Here is a 23024-nt window from a genome sequence, read left to right as displayed (position 1 = left end):
AATTACCCAATAATCCCGTATATTCCAGTTTTAAAGCAAATTCTGGTATATATTTACTATAAATATGCTCAAGAATAACAAGAAACACAAACATTCGCAAATTTTATTAAGTATCAAATACATTTTGGCATTCTTTACTATTTAAAGATGTGATGAAATAACGTCCAACTGGGGCGTTTTTTTCCACTGAACACACGTAATTCACCTGACGTGATGTTCCCGTTTTTATACAACACAAAATACACCCATACTTTCCATGCAACGTTCTACATGTCTGTATAATTTTCGCGCGCTTTTTATTGAGACAAAGGATAAAGAACTTTTTATTTGACGCTAGAATTTTTTATTGTCGCATTAGCATTAAAATTTGGAAGCGTATTTCCGAAATTTGGATATCAAATTTAATAATGCTCAATTCAGAATCAAACGAAACATTTACAGCTGTGCGCAATAATTCAACGATAATCTGTTCAAAAGCATCGAAAGAATGCTCCGATGTAACAACGCTACTCCGTATAATAAACTTTCAGAATGCTATCTTACGAAAAAAAAAATTACACTGCTTTGTTTTGTTTACCTTCATTATTTCGGATGGCTTTTCTGGACGAAATGTGAATGAATTTTTGTAAAATTTTCGTACCGTTATGATGAAAATTGTATCGCAATACAATATGCTGATTGCGTATTGCATTATATACCGATATACCGGTATATTGTTGCAGCACTATACACATGCATGCCAAATATCAAGTTGCTATGATAAATATTGAACAAGAGGGCCATGATGGCCCTGAATCGCTCACCTGACTCATTAAGATCAGATGAAAACTATGACCTCTATTGTCTACACAATGTTTTTCTATGATATGACCTAGTGACCTAGTTCCTGACTCTAGTGACCCAAATACAATCCCAATCCAGATTTCATCAAGATAAACATTCTGACCACAGTTCATAAATATTGGATGAAAACTGTGACCTCTATTGTCAACACAAGGTTTTTCTATTTATTTGAACTAGATTTTTACCCCAGATGACCCAAATACAATCCCACCCAGATTTCATCAAGAATTCTGACCAAATTTCATAAAGGTTGGATGAAAACTGTGATCTCTAATGTCTACACAAGGTTTTTCTATTATTTGACCTAGTGACCTAGTTTTTGACCCCAGATGACCCAAATAAAATCCCAACCCAGATTTCATCAAGATAAACATTCTGACCAAATTTCATAAAGATTGGATGAAAACTGTGACCTCTATTGTCTACAGAAGGTTGTTCTATTATTTGACCTAGTGACCTTGTTTTTGACCCCAGATGACCCAAATACAATCCCAAACCGGATTTCATCAAGATAAACATTTTGACCAAATTTCATCAAGATTGGATGCAAACTGTGACCTCTACTGTCTACACAAACAAATTGTTGACGGACGGACGCACAGACACACGCAGGCACGCACAACGGACGCCGGACATCACACGATCACATAAGCTCACCGTGTCACTTCATGACAGGTGACCTAAAAATATGTGTTGGAGATAAACATGAACAGTTGTGGTTAAAATCCCATAGAAACAAGGGCTGTTTGTAAAACATGCATGCCCCCCTATATGGGCTATAAGTTGTAGTAGCAGCCATTGTGTGAATACGTTTTTTGTCACTGTGAATGGTGGTGGTGGTGGTGGTGGTTTGTAGTAGTAGTAGTAGTAGTAGTAGTAGTAGTAGTAGTAGTAGTAGTAGTAGTAGTAATAGTAGTTGTAGTAGTAGTAGTAGTAGTAGTAGTAGTAGTAGTAGTAGTAGAAGTAGTAGTAGAAGTAGTAGTAGTAGTAGTAGTAGTAGTAGTAGTAGTAGTAGTAGTAGTAGTAGTAGTAGTGGTAGTAGTAGTAGTAGTAGTGGTAAAAGTAGTAGTAGTAGTGGCAGTAGTAGTAGAAGTAGTAATAGTAGACGTGGTGGTGGTGGTGGTGGTGTTGGTAGTAGTAGTGGAAGTGGTAGTAGTAGTAGAAGTAGTAGTAGTAGTAGTAGTAGTAGAAGTAGTAGTAGTAGTAGTAGTAGTAGTAGTAGTAGTAGTAGCAGTAGCAGTAGCAGTAGCAGCATTACAAGACCAATACTTAAGAATGATCAAATGGGAAAAGGTAACATAGCACCAGCAGTAAATATGGGGCTCATTTACAGGTCAGATTTGGAATCTCTGCTGTAAAATGAGATTTTGAATGAATTAAAGGGAGGCAAATCTTTAATAAAAAGAACATGCATAAACCGTAGTTGTTTCCCTTGTTTGAATCATGCTAAATCCTTACAAGTTTGGAAAGAATTGGATGAAAAATTTGGACTTTATTGCATAAACACCATTTTCTCAATTCAAGGGGAGGTAATTCTGTACTTCATGGACCAATAATGCTCATTTTTTGTAGGGTTCGTGTCCTCATTGATATAAAGACACTGTGCAAATTTGGAAAGGATCGGACAAAAAATGTGGAAGATTTTTGAAAGTTTTCACAAAATAGGCAAAAACGAATAAACATGCAAAGTTCAACGAGCTCCTGCGGCCATGTTTTTTGACGAATCAAATTTCTTTGAACAACTTTTTCAGGGGAGCCCTCAAAGGTCATCCCTGTGAAATTTTTTGAAAATCTGATGAGCGGTTTCTGACAAGAAGATTTTTAAAGGTTTTTACCATATATGGTCATGGCGGCCATCTTGGTTATGCGATCAAATTTTTTTTAACATTTCTTTTGTCCCATGACCTAGGGATGCTCCACATGAAATTTAGTTGAAATTGGCTCAATGGTTTAGTAGAAGAAGATGTTTACAAATTGTTTACGGACGGACGGACGGACGCCGGACGCTGAGTGATCACAATAGCTCACCTCGAGCTATCGCTCAGGTGAGCTAAAAAGTTATGGCCAATGACAATAGCTCGGGTTTTGTCCGAAAACAGCCGAGCTAAAAATATGTTTGTCAGAAACACTATGTCCCCATCTGCGCTGTTTTGATTTTTTTGGTTGTTGTTTGACCTTTGACCTTGAAGGATTGACCTTAATAGATGGAGCTGCACATTTTGAGTGGTGAAAGGTCAAGGTCATCCTTCAAGGTAACAAGCAAATTCGTTGAATTGATATCCCCCGCCAATATGCTTCTGGACACAAAAGTGTTATATTTGACACTCAAAAAAAAGCATTTTTTCAAGATGCAAAGGGCCATAACTCCTTGATTATCCAATGGTGTACAATGCCATTTGGCATCATCCTCTTATCCATATATATATACTCATACAAAGTTTCAATGAAATCCCCCAAAGCACTTCCAAGATATGGCTCCGGACACAAAAAAGCATTTTTCCAAGATACAAAGGGCCATAACTCTATTATTAACAGATGGTTTACAATGCCATTAGGCGTGCATCATCCTTTTATCCATATATATACTCATACCAAGTTTCATTGAAATCCGCCAAAGCACTTCCAAAATATGGCTCCGGACACAAAAGTGCCGGACGGACGGAAAGACGGACAACGCCAAAACAATATCCCTCCGCCTATGGCGGGGGATAAAAAACAAAACAAAACAAGAAACTGTCGGAGACGGGTGATGCTCCCCAAAGGATTTTTTGTCACAATATTGCACTATGGCACAGTAGTTGGGGGGACAATAATTTTTTTATAGAAAATTTCAATGGGCCATAACTCTGTGAAAAATCATCCAACCAGAACCCGCTGATAATATGCATATCTCCTCTTGGTAGTGAAGCTTCCCATAAAGTTTCAATGAATTCCGGTCATAAGTTGCTGAGAAAAAGCCCCGACAAAAATTGTGCACCGACGGACAGACAGACGCATACAAGGACAGACGAAGCGGCCACTATATGCTCCCCCCAAAATAAATTTTTGGGGAGCATAATAATTTCAAAGCGGCGCAGAAGGGGACATAGTGTTTCTGACAAACTCATTTCTTGTTCTTACAGGATGTAAATTGTGTAGCTCAGCTCAGTAAGTGGCTGTAAACAAATTTTGACAACCTTGCCTTTTTTTAATTAACCATTGAATAAATCAGGGGTGTCAATTGGCAAAAATCTAAAATCCTGAAAATAAGCCTAGCATGTGGGGGGCCAGTGCCAAAAGAGGGTTAATAATTCATTTAATTATGTTAACTGTGTTAACAATATGTCAAATTAAAAAATTTATGTTTAAAATGACATTTTGTGAAAAAAATCTTTAAATAACAGAACAAAAATCCTCTAATTTATATCAACATCAAAAGCAGTTTTTGAGGGCCTAAATCCTGAATTCAGGAATAATCCTGAACTTTGACACCCCTGATAAATGCAGATCACTTTTGTGTGTGTTGACCAGTTGAGATGGGCTACAGGCACAAAGCCAAAACAAGAGCTTTGTCACAGACGTGACGAAAACCCCCACATGCGGCATTGACACATAATATTTTGCATGTCGTCTTCACAAAAAACAGCGGACACCATGCTCAATTTTTAAAACGCACTAAGTGACCCCTTGACCTAGTTTTTGACCCAGAAAGGCCCATGTTCTAACTTGGCCTTAAGATCATCTCCATAAAACTTCTGACCAAGTTTGGTGAAGATCGGATGTTAACTTCTTGAATTAGAGAGCGGACACCATGCTGAATGTAAAAAAAAGGCACTAAGTGACCCCGTGACCTAGTTTTAGGCCCGGAATGGCCCATGTTCAAACTTGTCCTAGAGATCATTGAGATAAAACTTGTGACCAAGTTTGGTGAGGATTGGATGAAAACTACTTGAATTAGAGAGCAGACAACATGGTGAGGTTTAAAACGCACTAACATACCCCGTGACCTAGTTTTTGACCCGGCATGACCCATTTTCAAACTTGACCTAGACATCATCTAGATACAACTTCTGACCAAGTTTGGTGAAGATTGGATGAAAACTACTTGAATTAGAGAGCGGACAACATTGTGATGTTTAAAACGCACTAAGTGACCCCGTGACCTTGTATTTGAACCAGCATGACCCATATTCAAACTTGCCCTAGACATTATCAAGATACAACTTATGACCAATTTTGGTGAAGATTGGATAAAAACTACTTGAATTAGAGAGCGAACAACATGGTAAGGTTTAAAACACTAAGTGACCCCGTGACCTAGTTTTTGACCCAGCATGGCCCATGTTCGAACTTGGCCTTCAGATCATCTAGATAAAAATTCTGACCAAGTTTGGTGAAGATCGGATGAAAACTACTTGAATAAGAGAGAGGACACCATGCTGAATGTTTAAAAAACGCACTAAGTGACCCCGTGACCTAGTTTTTGACCCGGAAAGGCCCATGTTCGAATTTGGCCTTAAGATCATCTAGATACAACTTCTGACCAAGTTTGGTGAAGATCGGATGAAAACTACTTGAATTAGAGAGCGGACAACATGCTGAATGTTTAAAACGCACTAAGTGACCCCGTGACCTAGTTTTTGACCCGGCATGGCCCATGTTCGAACTTGACCTACACATCATCTAGTTACAACTTCTGACCAAGTGTGGTGAAGATCGGATTTAAACTACTTGAAATAGAGAGCGGACACCATGCTCAATGTGTAAAACGTACTAAGTGACCCTGTGGCCTAGTTTTTGATCTGGCATGGCCCATGTTCGAACTTGGCCTTCAGATCATCTAGATAAAACTTCTGACCAAGTTTGGTGAAGACCGGATGAAAACTACTTGAATAAGAGAGAGGACACCATGCTGAATGTTAAAAAACGCACTAAGTGACCCTGTGACCTAGTTTTAGGCCCGGAAAGGCCCATGTTCAAATTTGGCCTTAAGATCATCTAGATACAACTTCTGACCAAGTTTAGTGAAGATCGGATGAAAACTACTTGAATTAGAGAGCCAACAACATGCTGAATGTTTTAAAACGCACTAAGTGACCCCGTGATGTAGTTTTTGACCCGGAAAGGCCCATGTTCGAACTTGGCCAAGACATCATGTAGATAAAACTTCTGACCAAGTTTGGTGAAGATCGAATGAAAACTACTTGAATTAGAGAGCGGACACTTAATACGGACCGACAAGTTCACTCCTATATACCCCCTTAAACTTTGTTTGTGGGGGTATAACAAGCATGGTCCAGCACACTACTATATTATGCTTGTCCTTATTTACAGCCACAGGTACCTTATTCTCATCAAGGACTGGTGTCTTGTGAGCCTTCAGCCTGTTGGCCACATTGTGCACCTCGTCCAGTATTGTCCTGGCCTTCTTCACGGAGGTGGTCAGCTCCTCGGCCCGCTTACGTTTCTTGTCAAGGTACACATCGATTGAGTCAAACTTCTCAAATTGCTTCTCGTGGATCCTCTTCCAGTCCTTGTTGCCTATGAGTGAGTAGTTAGAATGACACTGACTAGAGCGGGTAATAATCGAACATAAGATTTCTGTCTGCAATCTAAATCATTTTAAACCAGCACATGTATAAAATATACTATAGCCAAAGCTATGCATGCATAATGTGTTCACTTAAAATGACCACTTCTGAGAGAAAAGTCATACAAAAGTTTTTTTTAGTATTTTGTTCATACAAAATTAGCATACAAAAGAATCAACAGAGCAACCCCACGTTCCAAAATTGGATCTTAAGTTTTGCACAGACTGCCATTTTAACATTATTTGTTAAGGACTAACTTAGTCTGGTGCAAGCCAGTTAAGATTAGCAATTTCAACAGATAATCAATCAGATATTTATTATTACCAGGAGTAATGGGCTTTTTCTCCTCCTTTATCTTCAATGCAAAAGCGGCAAACCTCGGGATGTTGGTGCTGGTAGCTGTAGGGGCAGGGGCATTCTTCACTGCAAATGCACAAAGATTTATAAGTGTCATACATTTGGGCCGTGCTCTGTGAAAAAGGGGTTAAATGCATGTGCATAGTGTCGTCCCAGATTAGCCTGTGCAGTCCGCATATGCTAATCAGGGATGACTTTCCGCCTAAACTGGATTTTTGGTAAGAAGAGACTTTCTTTAAACTGAAAATATCATAAATGTGGAGAGTATCGTCCCTGATGAGCCTGTGCGGACTGCACAGGTTAATCTGGGACGACACTATGCACATGCATTAAACCCCCTTTTCACAGATCAAGGCCCATTCATATATCACATTCATATATAATCTTACTTGAATAATGGGGTATTTGCACTGTAAAATACAAGGTAATTGATATAAATTATGTATTTGACATTGTTACATCTGTTTCTGTTTAAACAGATGGGTAAGCCGACTTCTTTTATGTTTAAGTTCCAAGAACGCCCAGTTTGCTGTACATTTGTTGTGGACTTTCTTGTCGATGGCGGTCATGAGAGCCTCCTTCATCTCCTGACTGGACATGTCACTCTTCATCACTCTCAGCATGTCGTCAACTCCAGGACTGGCCTCATCCGCATCAGGCGCTGGACTGAAAACTTCCGGTGTCTGATAAAGGGAAAATTTAACAAGTTATTATAAACTAGGGTAGTGTTTTCTAGTGGCCCATTTCAGGCCAGAAAAGCTGAAATGCATACAACTCATGTGTTGACATTTTGGTTACCAGTTATAGTTGTAATCCCCACTCCATAATTTTGGAGAAAAAAAAATCAAAACCATACAATGTTGGCCCCTTTTATTTGAGAACATATTGTTCTGGGAAGGTATAAAAAAAGTGGGACAGATGTTCCACAGCTTATGCAAACTTGGTGATATTTTTTAGACTTTAAGCTTTCCAAAAGAGGGCTTTACAAATATTATAAATTGTTATCATCTCAGCATATATTCTTTTAAATAGCCAAAAAGGAACCAAGTGAATAAATTGATTAAGTGTATAATTAACAAAGGGAAAGATGTTTAGTTATGAACCTTGATCCCAGGAGTAGGAGCTTTCTCAAAGGTGCTTCTTCTGTTCTTTTTGGCAGATTGTTCATCGGATGGCTGTAATATGCATTACAAGAAGCTTATTATTGGAATCAAAATATTTCTGTCTATTAAAAATGTAACAAGCGAATTCCTTGAATTGATATCCCCAGTTTGTTTATGGATGGGTACAAATCCCTTGATATATGGTATAATCCTAAAAAAAATATCTAAGTGTAGGGTTATTGTTTTATGCATTGCAGTTCTCCTCATTGATATCTATACACACATGCAGTTTCATATTGAAATCTTGTATCTGAGAAATAGCCCGTAACAAATTTCAGTGACACAATACAACAAGAAATGTGTTTGTCAGAAACACTATGTCCCCTTCTGGGCCGCTTTGACATTTTTTTTACCTTGAAGGATGACCTTGACCTTCTGCCACTCAAAATGTGCAGCTCCATGAGATACACATGCATTCCAAATATGAAGTTGCTATCTTCAATATTGAAAAAGTTATGGCAAAATGTTAAAGTTTGGGCAAACAAACCAACGCACCAACAGACAGGGCAAAAACAATATGTCCCCCACTATAGTGGCGGGGGGCCATAAAAACAAACAAAGGTCAATAACTCTTATTTAAGAAAGTGTAGGGTTATGGTTCTCGGGCATGGTACTTCAGGGTTTTTTTGGCCCGATTGTATAGCCGAAATTCAGATTGTTTCAATGCTTTTGCTCTTTTAATTTGAATGATTAAAAAGAGTTATATCAAATTTAGTATTTCCCTTATCAGTGGACTTTTTGTGTGAAAAAAAAGGTTAATTAATTTATATTCCCAATTTCATTAAAAATGCAAATAAAATTCCCAATTCCAAACCCATGGGCTATCTTCCCAAAATGTGGAAAAACAAGAATATCAGTGAAACTGATGGATGCTCCCCAATGATGCGCTTTGTCAATCTATGTGTTAATAACCACCTAAAAAAATCTATTATCAGCCTCGGTGACCTTGACCCCAGTGACCTCAAACCTCATCAAAAGGTAGGGGTTTATGCAAGGTATGTACATGCCAAATATGTAAGAGATCGGTAAAATAGTGAAGGAGCTATGAGAAACTGTAACAAAAGTGTGACTGAAAAATGTATTATTAGCCTCGGTGACCTTGACCCCAGTGACCTCAAACCTCATCAAAAGGTAGAGGTCCATGCAAGGTACCTACATGCCAAATATGAAAGCGACTGGTTAAGTATTGAAGGCGCTATGAGAAACGGTAGCAAAAGTGTGACAGAAGGAAGTCTATTATTAGCCTTGGTTACCTTGACCCCAGTGACCTCAAACCTCATCAAAAGGTAGAGGTCCATGCAAGGTACCTACATGCCAAATATGAAAGCGATTGGTTAAGTATTGAAGGCGCTATGAGAAACGGTAGCAAAAGTGTGACAGAAGGAAGTCTATTATTAGCCTCGGTGACCTTGACCCCAGTGACCTCAAACCTCATCAAAAGGTAGAGGTCCATGCAAGGTACCTACATGCCAAATATGAAAGCGATTGGTTAAGTATTGAAGGCGCTATAAGAAACGGTAGCAAAGTGTGACAGAAGGAAGTCTATTATTAGCCGCGGTGACTTTGACCCCAGTCAGTCTTCGAATTAGCCTATAAGCCCGAAGCCCGAGTCGATTCTTGGGCCGGTCGGTCGATCCTAAATGCTAATAAAATAGCCCGATCGGTCGATTAAATATTTGAGCGTCATATCAATAACCTGATTTATACGCGTTTTTAAGAAGCACGTTTAAATTTGCTATTTAAATGCCTAAAATGACGTTTTAAAGCATGCGGCCGCCATTTTTCTAAACTGTCGTGTAAGCATCCGGGTATGTTGCTATTTAAAGTAATGATGCAATTGACGCCCAACCAAGATGAGGTTATTCAAACTGAACATGTGTAGATCACGTTCCGGGATGTTCGCGCATCGGGCACTTCGTAATGTTTTAAAATAATGACCAATCTAGAAGCGTATTTAATTTGAGAAGCGTTTTCCGAAAATGTATTTATAATTCATGAAAAATGGACAAGTAATTTTTTCAATAAAAATTAAAGAGTCTGTAAGGGATATTGTACGCATTGGGTTAAAACAAATTGATACTTATTACAGGTAGGTTTCCATGTGTTTTAATCAATTATTTTTGCGCATTAGAATAAGTTTTTTTAATGTATTATTAATAATTGTAGTACTTTCGTTTATTCTGTAATCTCGTTCTGCTACGTGACCTATTTTGCTACTTATAATCTGTTTACAAATATACAATACTTTTCACGGTTGACACATGCTTATCAAAACATCGGGAGTAAATTAAAGAAGCAGACATTGTCACTTGTAGATTGGGCAATTAACACACCCAGTGGCCTTTTGTTCTGAAGTCACATGCCGACAATTCAGAAATTCACCGGCGATTGTCCTAGTAATAATACGATAATAATCTGTTATTTTAATAGGCTGATGTATTTTTGAAGTTTTTCGGATATTTTTTAAACATGATAATAATTCGCTTTAAAATAAAACAAAACACCGGTCAAACTGATTAATGGAATCATTGAATGAGAACATGTGTAATAATAAAGTTACAATAAACAGCATAATTATCTGGTGCATTTTGTATAAAATGCATTTCAAAAGGAAACATTATACCCTTTATTACTGTAATCACATGCATCTGTTTTTACTAATGGAAGTAGATTTTCTGATTGTTAATAACTATTTTGGTGTTCCTGGCCAAAAAAGTCATAAGATTTAAATTGACCTCCTCGGGCTATTGAACATGTCTTCGGGCTATTCAAAATTCCATCGTATTAGCCCGAAGGGCTATTTGGCTAAAATATTTAGCGTGAAGACTGACCCCAGTGACCTCAAACCTCATCAAAAGGGCAAAGGGCAATAACTATTATTTAAGAAAGTGTAGAATTAAGGCTCATGTGCATGGCACTTCTCCTCATTGATATCTATACACTCATGAAGTATCATGTTGATATCTTATGTAGTTTCTCTGATATAGACATGAAAAGTAATGTGACTAAAGAACGGATGGACAACGCCAATTCTATATCCCTTCGCCTTTGGCGGAGGATAAAAAGCATTCAATAAGTATTTACAACCAGAGATATACATATGTTTCCTTTCATGCGTTAAGAAACACACTTCTACATCAAAATAACAAATATAATTATAATACCAAAGTAAGATTTACCGTTTCAGATCGTTTGCGTTTTCCAGCAAGGGCATTTGCAGGGCTTGAAGACGTCTGAGTGGGAGTGAAGACTTTCTTCTGCCATCGCGATCCACTACGTTGCTGGGTCAGTGGGGTGGAGCTCTCAGCAGATGTCGAGATTGGGGCTGAAGAATTCTCTGTTGTCAACTCTGTAGAAGATGATGAAGTGGCAGCAATTGGGGTGATTGATTCTGTCTGAGTTATTGTCACGTCAGTTTTAGGGGCTGTAGGCTGGGATGGAACAGGCTTTTGTACTGGTGTAGATGGCTTAGACTTTGGAGTTTGTGCCTTGGAAACTCGAGCCAGGGTCTTGGCAGCCACTTTAGATGAATTGGCCTCCTTTGATTGTGGTGGGTCTGTTTTGGTTTTGTTTACAACCACTGGTGTGGTGGATGGAGTTGCCTTTTTGGACTTAATGTTTGCGACAGTTTTCTTTTTTTGCTCTTGTTCATTATTTGTCTATAGGATGAAAAAACATATAATTATACATGAATTGTGGACCAATACTGCCATCAAAATTAGGTGTTTAACAAAGTTTAAATAAAAAAATATTCATGACTGAAAGTAAAGAAGGTAAAACAACTCCTGAAAAATCAAAATAGATATCATGGGGCTGGAAGGCCCCCAGGGTTTTTTTTAGACAAAGGGGAAGACGTTGGACGCTGGGTGAAAGGGGAAAATAGAGGGTGAAAGAGACATATTTGGGGAAAAAATAAAAACTGTTTTTATGCTTTTTTCATAATATAGTACGTTTGACAAGATTAAATTGAAATAGAATTGAGATATTATAATCATGAGACACATCTTTATATAAAAAAAAAAAAAAAAATTTAATAGGGGGAATTTTTTGGTCTTGAAAGGGGAAAAAACCAGCATAGTTTGGTGGGGGAAGACACCGATATTCGGCGTCTGTTATATAATGTAAAAAAAACCTGGGCCCCATTGTTGAGTCCAGTGTGACCTCCCCAACCCTCCACGAAGCTGCTTGAAAATAGAATTTTAGATCATTATTTGATGTTTCTGTAAAGAAAATGACTTTATCTGTGTCATTTATGCGCAGAATGTCGTAAAATAGAATTTCTTTGATAACAAACCCCTCTTAACCAGACACCAGTTACAGACAAATTAGTTTATTATCACTTATCTGGTAAAGAGCTTTTAAACTGGTGTCTATATTGACCACTGCTATCGATTTGAATAGGATTACTTGTTTTAGAGAAGCAACTTTTAAAGATTTCTAACATTTAAATAGAACATTTTTGCCCACTCCCAATTTTCTCTTAAATTCTGGATGACTTGGGAAATCAACCTCTGGGGCTTAAAAAAATCAGGAACTTAATAAGGAGTGTTACCACTCAATGCAACAAGAGGGCCAAATGCTCAAGGTCCCTCACCTGAGTTACTGTCATGTCAGTTTGAGGGGCTGAAGGCTGGGCTGGAACAGGCTTTTGCACTGGTGTAGTCGGCTTAGATTTCGGAGTTTGAGACTTGGAAACTCGCGCCAGGGTCTTGGCAGATAGTTTAGATGAATTTGATTTTGGTGGGTCTGTTTTGGTCTTGTTGACAACCTCAGGTGTGGTGGATGGAGTTGCCTTCTGCACGTTCTGCTGACTTTTCTCGTTTTGCTTTTGTTCATCAGTTGTCTTTACGATGAAAAAAAAATCATTATTATATATGACTAGTGGACCATTGAAGCAATTTAAATTCAACTAACAAGTTTCCTGTTGGCAACAAGTCAAGTTACCTGTCAATTATGCTTGCAAACAAGCTTTACCCTGCTTGACCTTTAGTTTAACCTTGACCTTTTCCAAGGGTTGACACACCTCCTCATGGAGAAGAATTTAGGAAAATAATTTTTAAATTGCATGATGAATAATGTAGTTACAGTCCAGACGAGATGTTTTTACCTTTGACCCCTAAGTGTGACCTTGACATTTGAGGTAGGAAGACAGCTGTTACTGGTGACAGATAAATCATTAAACAAGAGCTTTCACCATAGGATGACTTATGCCCCCTATAAACGCTTTATAGAAGTTATGAGCTTTTTTCGAAACCTAAACGTAGATTTCGAAACCTAAACACGGACTCTAAGTTCAAGGTCAGGGTCACAGGGGTCAAAATTTTTGTGCGAATGGAAAGGCCTTGTCCATAAACACATTCATACCAAATATGAAGGTAACATCTCAAGGGACATAGAAGTTATGAGCATTTTACGAAACCTAAACACAGATTTTGAAACCTAAACGCGGACCCTAAGTTCAACGTCAAGGTCACAGGGGTCAAAATTTGTGTGCGTATGGAAAGGCCTTGTCCATAAACACATGCATACCAAATATGAAGGTTACATCTCAAGGGACATAGAAGTTATGAGCATTTTACAAAACCTTAACGCAAAGTGTGACGGAAAGACGGACAGTCCGATCACTGTATGCCCTCCTACCGGGGGCATACAAATTTCATGACTAGTGTGTTAGTGACAGTAGGGGTTATCATTCTTATATAACAAGTGGCCTTCATGCAGTTGACTCCTTAATAAAAATTTACACCAGCTTTTTCATTACCAATATCATAAATCTAAGTGACACTTCCTCCAAAAATCAATAGGCTAGGGTTTCTTCCCAATTAGAACAAGAGCTGTCTCCATCGGAAGACATATGCTCCCAAAAAAGGCTTTTTCGAAACCTAAACGCGGACCCTTAGTTTAAGGTCAAGGTCAAAGGGATCAAAATTTGTGTGCGTATGGAATGGCCTTGTCCATATACACAGGCATACCAAATATGAAGGTTACATCTAAAGCGACATAGAAGTTATGAGCATTTTTCGAGCGGAAACCCAATTTTTTGATGATTCAAGGGCCATAACTCAGAAGTGCCTGGGTAAATTTGGCTGATTATCGAACTTCACCTAGATTTTATTGCCTTACACATTTTAATGAAGTTTGGTGAAGATCCGATGACAATTACTGGAGTTATTGAGCGGAAACGAGAAAAAACTAAATTTTTCAATGATTCAAGGGCCGTTACTCAGGATTGTTTTGCTCAATTTGGCTGATTATCAAACTTGACCTAGATATTATGACCTTATATATTTTCATGAAGTGTGGCGAAGATCCTATGACATTTGCTCGAGTTATTGAGCGGAAACGAGAAAAAACACAATTTATCTATGATTAATTTAAAGGGCCGTAACTCAGGAGTGTCTATGTCAATTTGGCAGATTATCAAACTTGACCTAGATGTTATTACCTTACACATTTTCATGAAGTTTGGTGAAGATCCTATGACATTTGCTCGAGTTATTGAGCGGAAACGAGAAAAAACACAATTTTATGATGATTTAAGGGCCGTAACTCAGGAGTGTCTGGGTCAATTTGACCGATTATCGAACTTGACCTAGATGTTATTGCCTTACACATTTTCATGAAGTTTGGTGAAGATCTGCAGTGTTCGACATTAACTTATCTGAGTAAGGAGTCCAAGGACTCCTAACTTTTGAAATTTAGGAGTCCGGACAGATTTCAAGGAGACCAACAATTAAGACACTTTTATCTATCATATTTTTGGCCATTTACACAATGTCAATCCATGAAATGTTAAATTTGTATTGCATGTTTGTTTTTAGATCGAAGTTGTAAGTGACTGCTGTTCAATATTTGTTTTATCACATTGCAAAATATTTAACGCATTCCAGTAATATTTAAGTTAAAAATTTACTTAATCATTGTAAGATTTCAACAAATACTATTTTCTATTGTGCATTATGATTGCTTGTTTAACCTTGACATTAGGGTTAAAAAACATTATCAGAGCCTTCTGTTTTGTTAGACTAGTGTGATAGTTACTAAATCACATCGTAAGGTTGTAACAACCCTATATTTCTCATTGCTTTATATATATCCTTTATAATATTTTCAAGAACGTGGAAATTGGGAAACGCAATATAATTATATTTTTATTGTAATTTCATCATTGGGTTTTTACAACATGAAAACATGTTTAGACAATATTTTGAATGCAAAGCACAATTTCCAAGAGGATTACACCTTGTTGCAATCATCAGTCTCTTAAGTAACTTGCCACGATTTATCGTGGAGGAGTACACCATAGGAACCGATTAGTGTGGTTGGTATGACAATGCCTACAAACTGCAATAAACGACTGAAATCATCTATTGATAGTGACACGGGTCATTCACGCTCAAATGATTCACAGCCGGTCCGATCTTCAGTACCTTGGAGCCATAACACGTACAATGTGTACACAAATTTGGATATTGTGATGATTTTGATAGTAATGAGAAACTGTATGGCGAAGCTCATTTACTACAGCAAAAATATCAGTGAAAAAAAAGGCCACGATCGTTTCATAGTTTGCATGTTCCCTTATTACTACATGCACGGACAGTGACAGGGAACCAAAATACTTTCGGATTCTTTTTTTTTTGTCCATGTCTTCAAGCAGAATGATTTGTGGCACATTTTTCGGATCCACAAAATTTGATACATTCTGATCTTGCGAAACAAACAAGGAAATCAACTGATTTTTTTTTAAATTCAAAGATGATTTTAAAGGAGTCCAACAGACTCCCCTGACGCAAAAACAAGGAGTCTGAGTCTCATTTTAAGGTGTCTCGAACTCCCGGACTCCCGTTAGTGTCGAACGCTGATCTGATGACAATTGCTCAAGTTATTGAGTGGAAACTAATCTGGACAGATGGACTAACTAACCAACTAACGGACGGTGCGATTTTAATATGCCCCCAGAACCTATGTTCTGGGGGCATAAAAAGAACACCACTGAATTGTGTTTTTTTGGGCAAAAGGGTGCGAGGTAATTGGCCAGAAAGCTTCCCTTTGTCCAAAAAAAAAATATGCAAAAGTATGGTGTCATAGAATCTAAAACTTAACATTTTACAGTGTTGTCATCTTATACATCCAAATATTAATATGCCATATATGAGTCTGGTTTTTCCGTCCAGCACTTTTTAGTTACGTCCCCAAAAAACATGTAAAATATAAATTTAATGAATGTATTTGAAAATGTTGTGGCCATATAAGATTAACATAAAACTTGTTGATAAATATCATAAAACTACCAAGTTCTACCCTGTTAGTACAAAAATTTGTAACAAATACATGCGGATTCTGGACAGAAGTATACCTTTTATAGTGCCCATGAGTTCCTGTTTCCATCACTCTACAAAAAAAACTTGGGCTACTTACCTTTATTGCAATATAATCAATAAAGGTTATTTCTTGGATATAAAACTTAAAAAGGCACAAACCTATACAGTTTTCAGTCAGACAATCATTTTTTTGGGGGGAATGGTGATGTAACAGTTCGTATCCAATATGCTACATCTTGAATTCAGATCTCAAACTGTTTTTACATAACTAGTGTAGCGTCTACATATGTTATGATACAAACAACGATGAGGTCGAAACACTGTGATGACGAATCAATGTCGTTTATTTCAACGAGAATATTTTAAAATTTCGTATACAAATCATGTTTGCTAAGTGGTGTCCAATCTGTTACATCATTGACTTTAAACCAATATAATTTTCTGTTTTTGAAAAATGCCTTAACATATTTTTTTTCTTCGATTTATTAAATCGTAGGACTTAACACAAATTCAGCGCTGAACTAACTACATGTATTTGTGGTAAACACACCATCTTAAAATTCACAAAATGTTGGACATGAAGCTAGTTATGATGTAACCAAAAAGTGCTGGACGGAAAACCCAGGCTCATATTACTTGTTTAGTTTAAGGTTAAAAACCCCATTGAAATATTGTTTATTAATTACTTTTTTATTATATGATACCTTGCTCTAGGCATATTACTTACATTTTCATTTGCAGAGTAGTACTTCTTTAACAGTGCAATCAGTTTTTCTTGCTAAAAGGAAACAAATAAACACATGATTTGTCAAATAATGAGCTCCATCTTCAAGATAAGTTAAACATGACTGTTACAAAACATTGTACTATATAAAGTGCCATACATTAACAGTGATTTTTTTCGCCTTATATTTTACAGCCTGTGCTTTTTTAATTGGGAAAAAAATGCGATAACAGGCAATTGGAAAAAATAAATATTATAAATTACAGTATACCAATTGTTTATAAAGGCATGCTTTCTAAAATTTATTCTTGAAAGTGCTAGGGAATTAAATTGCTGTATTATAAACTCAATAAACCAATTACTGATTTTATTGGAAAAGTTTGGCATATTTTTGGGGAAATTTTGGTCAAATTTTTGAAAAAAATGCTACTTTTTGCATTTGTGAAACAGCCTTTTTTACTTTTTGCAATTGGGAAACAGCCTGTAAGAGGCTGTAATTTTGGGCTAAAAAATCACTGATTTTATAACTGTTCAGGCTAAAAACAGGGCAACTCTAACAATTCAGTAAGACATTTGACAAGGATAATTTTATTACCAATTAAATTCTTTTTCTGCAGAAACGAATAGGTGAAGATCTGTAAAGTTTATAGTACACTTTTCTGTAGAATATCTTATTAAAAGCATAATAAATTTATTTAAATATAATCAAAAAATTAAATTACATGATTTTTTTTTAATGTTTATTCAATAATCTATCATCATACAAGGTGTTATAAAAAATGACATCCAAATAATATTAAAAACAAACCAATAAAAAACACCTTTGTAAGATTGGCAACTGCAGTCACAACGGAGGATACTTCACTGCTTTACATTCCAAGGTCGCCATTAACAGTATTCCGATTATACAAGACAAAATAAAGGCCAGGACAACTTATAGAAATCTGTTAGTTCCACGGGACAAAAGAAGAAATGTCAAGGTCTTCTTTGAATGAAATAAACTAGCCGGGAAATAAGTTAAAAAAATCCAATAGCATTTCCTTTAAACACCTAATGTTGACATTTAAACAAAAATGCACATTAATATCTCTATAACTGCCTTCATGACCATACCATACTATTTAAATGGGAGATAAATGGTGTAGTTAAATTCACAACAGTGCTTTGATCAGTTCCCTTAAGTCATACCGAAACTTAAGCCTGCACAGTTATATTACATGGGGGGGGGGGGGGGGGGGGGGGGGGGACATACTGTACATTTTGACCTAACACTGCTTATTGTTTAAACAATAATATTCTCACTTAAGTTATTGAATTGTTGGGTTGTTTTCTACATTCATTCATAACAGTTGACACTATCAATAAGTTTTTTTGTTCATACATGAATGTTTGTTATGAACAGGGCTTTTCCCAGACCATTTTAGTGCACAGGATCTGGGTGCTTTTAGTCTGACTTGAACAGGACATGCCTGAGAAACTAAAATAGTACACTACGCGACCCGTGATTTTTGCCTAATTTGCGAAGTCAAGGCGGGCATTTTGCTTTTTGGGTGGAAAATCACCGCGATTTCACGTGACGTCACTCCGACGTCGCGCGAGAGCAAGATAATCTTCGCGCTAAATCCCCTCAATGTTGTGGTGATTCGCTGCGATTCGCCGCAATCCGCCGTGATCGCAGTGACAACGATGACTCGCCAATTCATGCATAGAAACCGAATCGTATCGATAACTTTATACATGTACATAGCGCTTGTAATGTTCACTATTATCCAATTATCCAACATAAAAAAAAAATATGTCGGTAAATATGTTTGAGAATTTCATTAAAACAACCATATGACTACGCCATTTTTGGATTATTGACGCAAAGCGGCAATAATACACAGTAGCCAATCTTCAGCCTAATTTGCATATTACTGCAAACTTCGGAGCACTTCTGTCTACGCCGCAGAACTAACTCTCTGTTAACGCAATTTGACGATAAAAGCCGTTACCGAGAAAAAGTATCCGAATGAACTATAATCGATTCACACAGGCGATATTTTGTTTGTATATCTCTTTTTAATACTTTCCTATTGTTGTGAAAATGTTAGTACATGCGCATTGAAAATGCACGGAAATAGCCGATATGAAAATGCACGGAAATAGCCGATCATATCGGCTATTTCCGTTATTTAACGGTGAATAGGTTGTCAAATAGTGCGGGGTTAACATGTACACAATGTCTTGCTAAGCTTTTCTTTTTGAGGATATGTAGTAACAAAATGACAAACCCAATTATTTTTTAACGTTCAGTCTATCTAACGGTCACCGGGTCAAATCTTAGAAAATCCTAACAACCACAGAGGCACAATTTTAATCCAATCTTTATGAAACTTGGTCAAAATGTTTGTCTATGAAATCTGTGTTATATGAGGTAAAAAAAAAACTAGGCCTAAGAGTCAAATCTTAAAAAATATTATAACCCACTGTAAATGCCACAAGTTTGATCCAATCTTCATGATACTTGGTCAATTTGCCTCATATGATACTTTGAACTAGTTCGAATCTTGGTCTTGTGGGGTCAAAAACTAGCTCACATGGTCAAATCAAAATAAAGATTTACATGAGCGTGCCACAAAAGCCTCTTCTGTGTATGCAGCAGCACGCAAACGCGCGTAAGTAAAATACGTGTTCTTCACCAGCTGGTCCGAGACTAGTAACACACTAAACATCGCAGTGGCGAAGACAGGGTTCAGAAACTTGAATGTTTTTCTAAATGAACTTAGTTTCCTTTTGAATCAGGGCCACGTTGTGAGATTTCATGTCAATAATCCACCAGTACTTTCAGTGCTTTGATTCAGAAGTGTAAAGAGTACAGCGCATAAAGTGGGACACAGCTTTCATTGGACGAGCGAATTTAAATTTAGATTGAATGCAATACGATCTTAGCAAAAAACGTGTTATTGCGTCATACGCCTTCATGTCAAAAACGTGTTTCCCGGGGACTTTCTGATTACGGGTAAAAATGAAAGTGAATATATATATTTTAATTACACTGCGTTAGCATATAAATAAATCGTCTGGATTACTTCATTTATGTTTCTTTCACGTACTGCTCTGATAGGAAATACATGAAATAAACAGTAACTCGCGAGTTGTTCACACCTTATTGAGACATTATAAACATTAATATATATATATAATGCTAATAAAATGCTTAATTATGTAGACAATCAGTTATAATTTTTAATAATATTACATTGAATAAAGCATGTTAATTTGTTTCGGTTTAAGTCTTCCGAATTTAATGTAGCTAGATTTATATCGTTATAAGCTAAGAAACGATTTTAAAATCGTAAGGTAATTATCGTAGGTCATTAATTATAGGTCAATAATTATCAATAGGTGCCAATACGTATCATTTTACACCATATGTGGGCGTTCTACTAATCCGTTATCAAAACAGATGCCGCAAACTGTGAATGACCATTGACACTTGGATACCCGGTCTGATTAGCGCTTTTTTTCTTTCCACTTCTTATATTTAAACATTGCAAAAAATTAGTTTAAGAGGAAATTAATAATATATAATAAAATATTATATACATAATAATATAATTAAGAATAACGTTGTTCAAAGATATTGTGTGTGTGCTCTCTTGACGACATTTAATGTTATACGATAGGAAGCCTTACCACAACACGCACACAATGACAACACACAATAAATTAACACTCGTGAAGAAATACGTATAATTTACACGATTTAAAAACATTTCAAGCGCCAAATAAAGTCCGGTATACTTTTCAATAAAATGAGTAAAAAAAAGCTACTACTATAGACAACTTTGACACATAAACGTTTTATATAATTCTCAATAAATAACACCCTCATTACTCATTTGTTACTCTTTTAGATGCAAACAGTTCAGAGAAAAAATTTCTTAAACGGATAATTCCTACGTGCTTATTAGCGATAATTATGCCGACTTTGATTACAAAGTTGCTTTTAATTAAAAAACTGAAACATCTATTACTCAAGGGAAAATATTGTGACTAACGAACAATTCATACTGTATGCGATAATTCGCGATAAATTTGTTGACTTGATTATAAACTTAACGGCTTTGAAGAAGACTAATAACAATGTTATGACTATTTAATAGTGCTTATAGGTGTCTATCACAACCGTTGTGTATATTTGTTAATGCAGGATCAACATACACAATATCCCGGACAGAGAAAAACAATTAAATATCTGGCTTATTTCGCATTTGCGACACATGTTCTAAAATTTTATTGCAATTTATATAGTGAAACATATGTATATTTAAGTTTTTTTGAGCATTTTATATAAATTCATAAATATTTGGCAAAATTGTGCATACCCACAAGTAGTTTCGATTTATTTTCAACAGAAATGCGTTTGGTTGGATTGAAAAAAAATCAATACTGTGCCTTCAGTCCTGATCTGCCCTCTTGACCGTGTCATTAAGGTTTCACCACAATGAAACCTTACTACGAAGTGGGTCACCTGACGTGTCAGTGTCCGCAACGCCATTGTAACACAGTGTACACTAAATCCAATATGCACAAATGTTCACTACACTTTAATTTGTGAATTTTTATCACGCAAAATACACACTTACAAAAATATAACGTATGATATTCCAGTCAGACACGATACTTGCAAACACTTAAATGATAGAAGTAAAACAGAATACCTTGACTTATATAGTTTTTTTGTTGTGAGAGACCATTTGAGTAAACGCCGAAAAATATGTGCATATTGTTATTTTTTGTCAATGCCCTTTGATCTATTCTCGCACTTAATTGGCAGCACCATTCTGTTGTTCCTCTGATTGTCACATCTTTTCTCAGTTTGTACAAGTACAAAGAGTGCCAATTAGACGCTAGAACAAACACTATCACACGCTGGAGAGTACACAAGAAAGTATCAAATGTTGAGATTTTTTTCAAGGTGTGAAAACACAGAGAAATGCATGTACATCGATTCATCAACAACTTTATTGAACTATGCAAACGCTAAGTGTTACGTTGATATACGCCTTTTTTCAGCACAACAAACACAATGTTTAATGGCTTTAATATATAGGCAATGATGTAATAACATCAACAACATATTATATTACACAATGCCATGTTAACATGTAATAAAAAATAGAACAGTAATGTATTTCCGGCAAATCAAACATTGTGAATGTATGTACAACGCTCGGAAAGTAACGCGAGTAACATGAGTTATCTGCATTGGAGCCTGAAACAGAAAATAAATAATTATAGCATAATTTAGTCCAAATAATTAAACGTAATCTACATGAAACTTTCAAATGCAAGTGTCACTTTAACAATTTTCCGTTTCTTAAGGCGCGAATCTTTTGCTAAAAACTGATAACAAAAGAGCAACACATTATAATTCTTAATGATATACAAAGTAAGTCTAACATAATTAATAACGTCAATAAACACACACGCCAAGATCAAAGTTAAAATGGAAAACTAATCTCGCATTCCACGTAAATTACCAAATTATTAGTTTCGTCTAAATCAAATACTATGTATAAAGAAACAGGTATTTATAACCGACCAATGACGTAACACTATGCAACTTTCAATTTACACAGTGCTTTATGGCAACAATATGGAATTTGAACAGTGGTAGTGTTTTCAGGCCTGGAATATCATTACTTGTAAGTTTTTATAAACAATCTTCTAATGCAATTAGTAAAATAATGTTTATATGTTATGTTCAATAATTATTGTGCGCTGTTATATCAATTTTCAGCCGTTAAAGCTTCCGACATGACTTCATGTCTTAACGGGAGTATTTTAGCTAATACGTCCATTGTATACAACAACAACAAAAGCTTTATTATTGCAATATATAATGCTAGTGTACATATATATGTTACATGTAAATGTACATGTAAGTGTTACCGTCAATGCAAATTGCGAAAAAGGGGGAGTCACGGCGGTTCGCGATGATTTGCGCTGATTCGCGCTGATTGCGCAACAGCGAGATACATCGCGCGACGGTCGC

The 23024-nt window shown here is 36.4% G+C and overlaps 1 protein-coding gene across 1 annotated transcript in view; it reads right to left on the bottom strand.

Annotated features, from left to right (window-relative positions):
- LOC127872764 (nucleolar and spindle-associated protein 1-like) overlaps window positions 1-23024 on the bottom strand; it is a 33944-nt gene that overhangs the window by 4934 nt on the left and 5986 nt on the right. Inside the window, exons 2-8 of the mRNA XM_052416147.1 lie at window positions 16985-17035; window positions 12528-12776; window positions 11113-11592; window positions 7874-7945; window positions 7306-7453; window positions 6738-6836; window positions 6167-6363 (exon numbers count right to left, since the gene is read on the bottom strand). Of these exons, the coding sequence (XP_052272107.1) occupies window positions 6167-6363; window positions 6738-6836; window positions 7306-7453; window positions 7874-7945; window positions 11113-11592; window positions 12528-12776; window positions 16985-17035 (1296 nt within the window). The remainder of the gene's footprint in view (window positions 1-6166; window positions 6364-6737; window positions 6837-7305; window positions 7454-7873; window positions 7946-11112; window positions 11593-12527; window positions 12777-16984; window positions 17036-23024) is intronic.

The sequence above is a fragment of the Dreissena polymorpha genome, chromosome 3 (genome assembly GCF_020536995.1).
Source record: "Dreissena polymorpha isolate Duluth1 chromosome 3, UMN_Dpol_1.0, whole genome shotgun sequence".
NCBI lineage: Eukaryota > Metazoa > Mollusca > Bivalvia > Myida > Dreissenidae > Dreissena > Dreissena polymorpha.
This window is presented reverse-complemented; position numbering and strand designations above follow the sequence as displayed.